The sequence below is a fragment of the Merops nubicus genome, unplaced genomic scaffold, assembly GCF_000691845.1.
Source record: "Merops nubicus isolate BGI_N331 unplaced genomic scaffold, ASM69184v1 scaffold32036, whole genome shotgun sequence".
Taxonomy (NCBI): domain Eukaryota; kingdom Metazoa; phylum Chordata; class Aves; order Coraciiformes; family Meropidae; genus Merops; species Merops nubicus.
In genome coordinates, this window is record NW_008613452.1 from 322 (window position 1) to 10,174 (window position 9,853).

The 9,853-nt window shown below is 56.0% G+C and overlaps 1 protein-coding gene across 1 annotated transcript in view; it reads right to left on the reverse strand.

Moving 5' to 3' along the window:
* Nucleotides 1-9,004, reverse strand: part of LOC103774503 (potassium channel subfamily T member 1) — a 9,273-nt gene extending 269 nt beyond the window's left edge. Inside the window, exons 1-13 of the mRNA XM_008941915.1 lie at nucleotides 8,858-9,004; nucleotides 7,699-7,798; nucleotides 6,483-6,539; nucleotides 6,100-6,148; nucleotides 5,524-5,583; nucleotides 4,614-4,688; nucleotides 4,457-4,540; nucleotides 3,844-3,938; nucleotides 2,251-2,431; nucleotides 1,992-2,156; nucleotides 1,018-1,154; nucleotides 757-820; nucleotides 368-476 (exon numbers count right to left, since the gene is read on the reverse strand). Of these exons, the coding sequence (XP_008940163.1) occupies nucleotides 368-476; nucleotides 757-820; nucleotides 1,018-1,154; nucleotides 1,992-2,156; nucleotides 2,251-2,431; nucleotides 3,844-3,938; nucleotides 4,457-4,540; nucleotides 4,614-4,688; nucleotides 5,524-5,583; nucleotides 6,100-6,148; nucleotides 6,483-6,539; nucleotides 7,699-7,798; nucleotides 8,858-8,966 (1,285 nt within the window). The 5' untranslated portion in view covers nucleotides 8,967-9,004. The remainder of the gene's footprint in view (nucleotides 1-367; nucleotides 477-756; nucleotides 821-1,017; nucleotides 1,155-1,991; nucleotides 2,157-2,250; nucleotides 2,432-3,843; nucleotides 3,939-4,456; nucleotides 4,541-4,613; nucleotides 4,689-5,523; nucleotides 5,584-6,099; nucleotides 6,149-6,482; nucleotides 6,540-7,698; nucleotides 7,799-8,857) is intronic.
* Nucleotides 9,005-9,853: the final 849 nt, after the last annotated feature.

Here is a 9,853-nt window from a genome sequence, read left to right on the forward strand (position 1 = left end):
TCAACAGCTATGGGGAATAACACAAATGCAGGCTGGAAACCAGCCAAGTGACACCAGCCCACTGAGGCCACCACTGCCACATCCATGGGGACACACACCCAGGCTCACAAGGAGCTGGTGTGTCCACACACAACCCATCCCAGGGCAGCCTGGAGCCCTGGCCCCATGCCTGCAGGTTTTAGTGAGCATGCTGATAAAGGGGCTGATGGCCCTAAGGTATCTTCTAGCAATTGGGAGGAGGCTCAGCACCAGGTCACAGGCTCCCCTAAGATGGAAACCCCACTGGAGACACCTGTGATGGCAGAACAGCAGCCCAGACCAGCAGAGTGAGCAGTGCTCCCTCTGCCACGCCGCTCCTCCGACTCACCAGCAAACTTGACATGGAACTTGTTCTCAGGCTTTAGGATCTGAACATAGAGAGGACAGTTTGGAGCAAAGTCTTTCACAGCCCAGGCTCTCAGGATGGTCTGGTGATCCTAGAGGAGCAGAACAAGAGCTACTTGTCTGATATCTTATTTTCCCCAGCATTTCTACACCAGGATGATCTGCAAAGCACCCAGCCACCATGGCGATGTACAGCAAGAGCTCCTCCAACACCCACTGCTAAGGAGAGACAACCTCCCACCCTTGCTCCCCAAACCCAGCACCGATGGGTGCACCTTGCCACGCAGAGGCAAGATGCAGCAACCACCCTGGTCCCTTCTGGCCAAAGAAAAGGCCAGTCTGTGCCCAGGCCATGCCCCAGGCCTGGCTTACCGCCGCCGTGCGGTCCACCTCGTTTCGGCTGCTGAGAATGAAGCAGGCTTCACCATTGTCCATCCTGCAACCAGAGAGCAGTGACCTCATGAACTGCATGGGCCAGCAAAGCTGGGCATCTGCCTGGGCCAGCCGGGGTGCTGCCAGCCCCCCTGAGACCCCAGTGAAGGCATGCAGGGCAGGGACACCCATCACCATGGGCTCCAAGGCCCGTGGGCAGCTCGGCAGGATGAGCCTCGCCGGGGATGTCCCTCTGCTCACTTGGCTCTCATGAGGTCCTGGTCCTTCAGTGCAGAGCCCTGGAGGTAGATCACTCGCTGGGACCACAGGGGGATCTGCAGGACCCGCCGCACCTGGATGTCCATCTCCGTTGGGCAGAGTATCACCACGTAGTAATCCTGAAGGAGAGAGGGGGGCTCGCGTGGGCTGGTGGCCACCCACCTGCCACAGAGAGCCCAGACACAGGGTTTTGCTGCCTGAGCAAACAGCTCCTCTGGGGCTTCTGATATTTGCTGCCATGTGTGACACCCCCTGCTCCTACTCCAGAGTCCTGCAAGGGTCTTGGGAAACACATCAGCAGCTTCCCCACCCTGTTCTGCATAGTAAAGCCAACCCCACAGCTGGCTATGGAACCAGGAAAGAGCTGCACGCCCATGGCAAAGCAGAGCCTCTTGCAGCTACTGTGGTGAGGAGGATTTTAAGGCTTGAACGTGTGGAGCCAAGGCTGGGTGATAGCAATGAAGCATTGAGTGTTGGAATGAGATGCAAATCTGAAACACTTCTGTGATGCTCTCGTTCCTGAGGAGCAGGAAAGGCACCAGCATTTGCAAGAAGATCACTTATTATGTGCGGACAGGATTCTAGGATGTTCCAGTAATAGCTGGTAAATCCCACTGAGGATAAGCAACTACATGTTCTGTTCCTCAGATTCTTCATTCAGCAGAGACATCCCTACACTTAAAGAAGTCCCTCTGGTCCCCCTCCATGAGCCTACATGTGCTGTAACAGGCCAGAAAACAGGGTGGAGATGACAGAGTGAGGTGGCTGCAGGGTACCACTCATCACCTCTCCTTGCCCAGTGCAGCACGTGCTTCCCAGTGCTGGGCTGATGGTTTTACCCTATTCTTTGCCACATCCACTGCAGCAGGGCAGGGCACTCGCCAGCAGCAGCAACCTGGCCATGCCCAGCAAGGGCGAGTGGTGACCAACGACATGAAAACACGCCTGGTCCTCACCTGCAGGCGTGGGTGGGCATAAAACTCATTGAGAAAGTCCATGAGGAGATCGATCTTGAGGGAACTGACACAGAGGACAACATGTTTCTCTGTCTGGGCGCGGTGTCGGCTGTAATTGCCTCCCGACTTCTGCCGCTCCATCCACAGGTAGACGAGCTCCTCGAACTGCAAACGAAGGCAGAGAGCTGACGTCCCCCTCGGCAGGCTGCCCGGGTGCAGGCCCTGCATCCCTCTCCATCCTCAGCTCCACGGGTCTAACCTGGAGGGGCAGCACCACCAGGGCGACGCAGATCATGATCACCACCAGGAGCTGGGAAGGCCAGATCTTTGGTGTCACGTCTCCGTAGCCCACCGTGGAGAAGGTGACAATGCAGAAATAGAAGGACTTGAAGAGGGAGAGCTTCTCGCCTGCTCTTTCTAAGTGCTGGATGCCACAGGTCCTGAAGGGAGGAAACGCATCACAGCGAGTGCTTCCCTGCCTGGGAGACAGGTACTGCCCACGGCGCCTGCTGGAGTCAGTGGGGAACCCCAGAAGGTGACTTAGACCCGTGGCCATGGAGGAAATCTGCCTGTAACACACTGTCAGCATCAGCAGTGGATTTATGCCACCGCCAGAAACGATTCAGCTAATGGTGTTTGGAGATGGAGTCAGTCTGCTGTGCTGCTCAGCATGGAGAAGTCTGGGTCCCGGGTGACTGCTCAGGAGAAGACCACGCCATGGACAATAGGTTGGGCAGCAGCTGGGGGCTGCCCTGGCATTGTAGAGAGACAAACTGTGGCAGCAACACGTCCAGGGCCACAGCAGGCGGGAGGTGCCACGGGCAGGGAGCACTGCTGAGCCCCCAAATTGCCTTACTCATTCACATCAGAGGACTGTCTTTATTGCCAAAGACTCATGAGCCTAAAAGCTTCATTTCCTGTCTGTTGGGCAACTTAATGGCATTATAGGCTCCAAAGCCAGAGTGAGGGAGCCAGAGGAAGATTCAAGAAGCCTAATTTAAAGCTAAGTACCCAGTGATGGGAACTGACTCCTTCATAAAGAGGTGCCCTTGTTGCTGGTGATGCACTGGCAAAGGGTTAATTAGCAGGAGCCCCAGCACACAAAGGAGCCATGGTACCTTGGGGGGAGGATGCTGGTGAGGGCAGGGGGTCCTGGTGAAGGAGCCATCACACAGGTCTGAGCCCGTGTCCCCGTGGGAAGCTGCTGTCCCTGCCCAGCACTCACAGCCCTGCTCTGAGACCTGTGTGCCTGCATCACCCTTCTCCCTCCAACATCACCCTCAAGCTCACCCATGCACCTTAAAACTTTCTGTTCCATCATAGAATTAGGGAGAATACTTAGTTTCTAAAATAGGAATTGATCTTCCCAGTGTGCTGGGGAATGCAGCAAGGCAGGGAGGACCCCAGCGCCAGGGGCTGGTGGTGCAGGAGGTCCTTTCAGAGCCCACAGACAGGAGGGGACACCTGGGGCACACTCCTCACCATGGCTCCCCCAGTTCCAAAACTCAGCCCGAGGAACTGGGATTTGTCCCATTAGTGAATGAAAGGTGCCAGTGGGAGCTCAGTCATCAGCAGCCCTGAACAGTTATGCTTTCCTCAGCGTGCACAAACCTCTCAGGCTGAAAAAATGAAGTTAGAAGACACCACTTAAAGGCAGAACCTTCTCCAGCTTCCCAGATCTCCACGTTTGGTCCTGGCACTGCTGTCCCTCCACAGCTGGGAAGGTCCCACTCCACTTCCCCTTCCCACTCACCCTGTGAGAGCCCAGCTCCACCAGTCACCCCTGGGACTTTGCAAAGCTGGTTTCCCCCCATGATGAAGGTGGTTTAGTGCAATGAAGAGCAGCACTCACCCCGTGAAAACGAGACACAGAAGGGTGCAGATCAGAATGAGGACCTGGTTAAACATGGCAGACTGGGTCCTTTGTATGGCTCGGTGCAGGTCATTCTGGGGAGAGAGGGGAGAGGGCTCTGACCAGCTCAGAGGGCAAAGTACTCTGCCAAGTACCAGCTGCTGCCCTGCTGGCTCCAGCAATGCCTCCCTAGGTGAGGGTCAGGCCAGAATTTGGCTCTTGAAAAGGGATGTGCATTTCTGTGAGCAGGTCTGGGCCTTGCTGCTGAGAGAGACAGCTCCAATGGGCATGTGGGAATGGCTGGAATACCTCACCCTGCTGAAACACCAGATCCTGGGGACAGCCTCTGGCTCTCCCTGGCAACGCAGAGCCAAGAGAGTCAACCAAAGATACTCAGATACCAAATGGCTCCTGCTCAGCTCCACAGCCCAGCATCATCAGCTGGCAAAACCTCATCTCCCACCATCCCTGGTACAGCTGCACACACAGAACACCAAAATCCTGCCAGGGAGCTGGCAGCAGGCGAGGGCCCCCCTCCCAGCCATGCCACCCTCAGCACCCCCAGGGCAGACAGACCCAGGGCTAAAGGGGGGGGATGTGTCAGGTCACTCACAATCATGTTCTCCAGGGCGTATTTGGCAAGCCAGCAGTTCAAAAACACAGGAATGAACAAATTCCGCAGAGGAGGCCAGAATATCTACCAAAGGAAGAGTTATTAATAGAAAAATCCATGCTCTTTGTCAGAAAAAGGCTCTGAGTTCCAGCCTCACCGTGATAATAAACGGCACCGTGTTGATCATCTCAAGGATGAACGAAATGCGAAAAATCTGTTCCCAGATGTTCCCCTGAGGAATCAAAACCAAATAATAATTAAAATAAGCTTCAAAATCTGCCAAAAGACAATTAAAAAGCTCCCACTCTGCCACAGACCCTGCTTAGACGGGGAAGCAGGGCAGAGCATCCAGAGAGATGCTCCGGCTGGCTGGGAGAGATGCGGTGCTGGCATCAGGCACGCTGGGGTGGGCAACACCTTCCCAAACTGCTCAGGCCTTTCTGCAGCCACGACGTCCCTCTGTCCCACTGCTGCTGCCCAAAGCAGGGGGACAAAACACTTCGTGCAAGGACAGAGCATGAGAATGACTGATACAGATGGCTGGCACTCAAACCAGGAGGGTGACGCAGGGGCTGAGTGTCTTCTGCCAACTGTCCCAGGGACCCCAAGAAGATGCCATTTGTTAAGGTTACTTTTCTCAGCTATTTTAAGGGGCTTTAGTCCAAAGGAGTCAGTCTGTGTCTCTCCCTGTCTGGCTTGGAGCAGCTCCTGCCACCTTCGGAGGCAGCAGACCTCAGCACAAGTGGGAGACAACGTGCCAGGTCCTCAACACTTGGCATGCACCAGTCTGGCCCTCCAGAAAACCAGCAAGCCTTTAGAAAACAGGGCTGATTTTAAAGGAAAAGGGAAAAAGAACTGATCCCCTGGCTCTACTCTGCCAAATGTTTATCCAGCAGCCCAAGGGGGAATGAGAAAGGAAAACAGCCAGAGCTAGCAGACATCACCGAGACGAAAGTCCTCTCGGGATGCTTCGGTTTCAGACAGCTCAGTGAAGGAGAAACAAATTCATGCCAGGGGTCAGAACCAGGCTGCACATCACTGTCCACCGCCCGCCCCATGGCACTTACCTTGTAGCTGAGATAGATGAGCAGCATGGTCTCCAGAAAGCTGATCAGAGCTATGCTGACCTGCAGAGACAGCCAGGCAAAGGCCACTGAGGGCTGGCTCGATGCATCGCCAGGCGATCAGCTCTGCCAAGCCCTCCCTGCCCTCTGCCACGAGCAGCCCCTGGCTACTGCACACGAGGCCTCTTTGCTCTCCTTGCCCCCGTTTGGGTGAGAGGGGTGAGTGCCTGCCAGCACCAGGGAGCCCTGAGCAGAAGCTGGCTCAACCCCCCTGCCCGTGGTTGCCCCCCAGGCAGCTGCCCCGGCTGAACAACAGCCCGGTACTGGCACAGCCACAGCCAGGAGCTGAGCCAGCCCCATGGTTTACCTTCCTACAGCTTTCCCTCTCCTACTGGCCCCTGGGATCTTCACCCAGGGCTGCTCCCAGCAGAAGCCCAGCTCATTTTCTGCTCCCCTAGGAGAACCCCTTGCCCCTCGCTGTAGTGGGCAGAGGATGCCCGGAGACCCGCTGGCAGCAGAACTCAAACCCCAGCCCCTGCTGGGCTCCTGCCCAACCCTGGCCAAGGTCTGGGCACTCACCTGCACAGCCCACAGTGGCATTTTTCTATCCACCCAGAAGATGTGTGACCTGCAAAGAAAATTCAAAATGGATCTAGACTGCAGCCCAACTAGCAATGCCTCTACCCCCAGCTGAATGCCAGCCTGAGGCCATCACTGAGGCCAGACCCAGCACTGCACTGCTACTGCTGTTCCTTGCAGCAACTTGTTCAAGTACTGGGAATAAACCATTCCCAAGGGTGCAGCCACAGGCACTGTCCAACTGATTTGATCCTGGGATGCTCCCACACATCCCTCAAGCAGCCCCGTGCACAGGGGCAGCTCCCAGCACCAGCCCCATCCATCACCGTGTGCCCACGTCCCAGCAGAGCCAGACCCCAGCACTGGAGCAAGTCTCAACTCACCAGTTTATCTTGGTGGACTGGTTGAAGTTTGTGTAATTCTGCTTCTCGCATTCCCAGCTAGAAGAAAAGAAAGACAAATCTGGGGTGAGCAGTGAGCAGGGGGGAGGGAGGGAAGGGGGTCCAGTGTGGGCTCCCCAGGTTCACGGGGTACCCTCACCACTGTGTCCTGGTGCTGGGGGAGGCTCCCAGACAACAGTCCTGGGGGTCTCAACAGACACTGGTCCCTATAGCCAAGGCTTTCCACAGTAGCCTATCCCACCCAGGCAGTTTTGGACATTTATTACTGAAGAATAAGACCCCTCAGGTGCTTCAGCCCATACCAGAGATGCTGTAAAACACTGATACCTGCTGGAGTGCTGGAGATGGGAATCTCCAGGTTACAATTAGCAAAAGCTGCTGGGACAAGGCCAGCTGGGCCCCAAACAGCCAGCCAGGCAGGCAGCACAGAAGCCAAACTCTCCCCTTGCCTTGCTGAGAGAGATACATGCCCACTGGCCAGTGTTTATTTTGCCACACCCCCTCGAGGAAGTGGATGTCCCTGAGCCACGTGAAGCCCTTTCAGGATGTGTGTCTGTCATGCTTAATTCTCACAGGTTTGAAACCACTTTTGGAGCACACAGATGCACTTGGTATTCTGCAGCCTTTCCAAAGAGAAAATCAAACTGCTGATTCTCCTAGCTTTGGAAGAAATAAAGAAACCAAAAAATCCCCAACACCACCCATGAGCTAAACAAAGCAAGGACATATTAAAAATAGGCTTCTACTGAAACTCAGAGCAAAGCTGATACATGTAATCATCTGTCACCTCGGGGATCTAAATGGCAAAACATATTTTGTTCCCAAATGCTTAGATGGGATTTAGCCTAAGTGTCCTCAGGGGCATCAGGCTTCAGAAGATACTTGCACGGTGATGTACTGAAACCACGAGCTCCTGCCTGTGTCTGAAGGCCACGCTGCACCCCTGACCCTTAGAACCAGGCATCATTTGGGAATGACCCTGACCCTGAATTTCTCCAGCACCTTTTCCCCGTGTGCTGTGCAGGGCTGGCGGATGCCCACAGGGCTTGAGCAGGTAGCAAAGCCCACCAGGGGCAGCAAGTTTTGCTGCAGTGTGAAGGAGAAAACCCATCTGTGGTGAGCAAACACATCCATTGTGCACCTCCAGTGCCACCACAGCCCGCTGAGGGCAGCACGGGGGGGCACCAGTGGCACTCACCAGCCTATGCCCTCCTCCGGGTTGTCGAGCAGGACGCGGACGATGTACAGGAGGCAGGTGAGCAGCTTCAGGGAGAAGTTGAAGAGCCGGATCCTCAGGCCTGTGGCAGAGGGGAGCACGGCGTGGGTCGGGCAGCACCCCCCCCAAGGGGCACCTCCAGCACAGCCCCTTTCACTGCAGGGCCCCACGAGCCCCGGGAGAGCTGCAGGAGCCCCTGGGCAGCACACAAACATCACTCACACTGCACCCAGGGCTCCACGTGCCCTACCCCGTGTCAGAGATGTAGGAGACTAATCTAGCAATAACAATGATGAGTCAGCTCCTTGCTGACCCCAGCTAATGGGAGAGCCCAATGAGGAGCTGCTGGAGGATCTCCCCCTCATTAGCAAGCGGTCATTAAGCAGCATCGGGCAGGCAGGGCCAGGGCCCCGCTCACCACGCTGCAAGCAGCTTGCAGGAGAGCAAAAACTGCTGCTGTATCCACTCGCCCTCCCCAGCCAGTTCATGGGGTTATTACTCAAATTACAAGTGAGAAATTCATCACATTTTCATTAAAAACTTCCCCGTGGGCACCCTGTTGCGCCGCGCTCCAGCTTTTTAACGAGGCGACTGGATGCAGGGAGGAAAAGAAAACTGTGAATTTATAAATTAACGAGCAGACTCCCTCCAGACAGCTAATGACGTCTCAGAGAAAGAAAATAAAAACACCATTAGTCAAGTGGAGGCGAATCCAGGCGGCTGAAGCAGAGGTGGGCAGCTCAGAGCTGACCTCCCCGTGGGCACGAGCAGCGGCGCTGGCTCTGTGATGGGGACGTTTGCTCCCTGACCCTCCCTGGGGCAGCTCCCAACACCCACCCTGCTCCCAGCCCTTTGGTCCGAGCTGGTTCCTGTGGTGTTTGTCCCCAGTGAGCAAAGGTGGCAGGCAGCATCCCCTCCTCCCCGTGCAACCACGGCCCCCCAGAGCGAGTTGACCAACACCCAACAGAAAGACCAAAGGGCAGCAGCAAGGGGGGCTGGGCAGCCAGCTGGGGACACAGGGGGAGCTGCCACCAGCAGATGGCAATGGCTTCTCGTCCCACGAGGACGGAGCAGGGCTCCTCAGCTCGGGCAGGGTCTGCTCTCTCCCAGCAGAGGCTCACTCCACGCACGGAGCACTCACTGGATCGCTGGTTTTTGATGAAGAAGAGTTTCAGCCGCTCCTTGAAGGTGTTTTCATTCACGTAGAACTCGACCTGGACCCTGCAGGGAAAGCATCCAGAGCAGTCCATCAGCGAGGTGGCAGCTCAGACCTGGAGTCCCCCAGGAGCCTCGTGCCCCAGTCCCAGCTAGCTGACCTCCCCAGAGCAGCCCACAGCAGACCCCAGGCTCAGCCCTGGGTTCCCACAATACCAAACCACCAGCACCACCAGCCATGAGCACCAAGATGTCACCACAGCTACCACAACAGTGAGTGTGACCTGTGGGGCCAGCTCTGCCTTGGGTTGAGGGCTTTGCTTTCGTTCACAAACAACCAGCTGACATCTGACTTGCAAACTTCTCCTCTCCCGCACACTTTACAACATCCAAAGCCTCTCAGTGGCCTTGGAGCAATCTCCCCCAGCAATGTTTTGTCTGCTCCAACCCCTCATGATTGCAGCAGAGCAAGAGCTGGCAAGGGCAACATCCCTGGTAGAGCCATGCCCTGCTCTGCCCGAGCAGGAGCAACATTTAGCATCAAAGCTGTTAAAAACCAAATCCAATCTAAAAGGAGAAAAATTCCCTTTGTTGCTAAGATACCACATTTGGCCATTCCAGAAAAAAAAACAGGAGCTGCCAACCAACTCCCAGCATCACTTGACATTCAGAGCCCCTGGTGGCTGGTGGCATGGGGACAAGGTGCCACGGCAGACAGCCACCCCCCCAAAACTGGCAGGGAGGAGCTGCAGGTGAACCTGAAAAGGTCCCACCCACCACTGTGACCACCATGGGCTCTTCTTGCCTTCAGCTGCTCCAACCTCCCCCAGTGACCCCCATCCCCACGTGCAGGGTGGATGCCCACGACCGTGTGGACAGGGTGAAGTCTCACCAAGGCTGGAGGTTCCACCCCATGGATGTCAGTGGGATCTGGACCAAGCCCACCCAGATTAAGGGTGTGTAGACAACCGTGGCCCCAGCT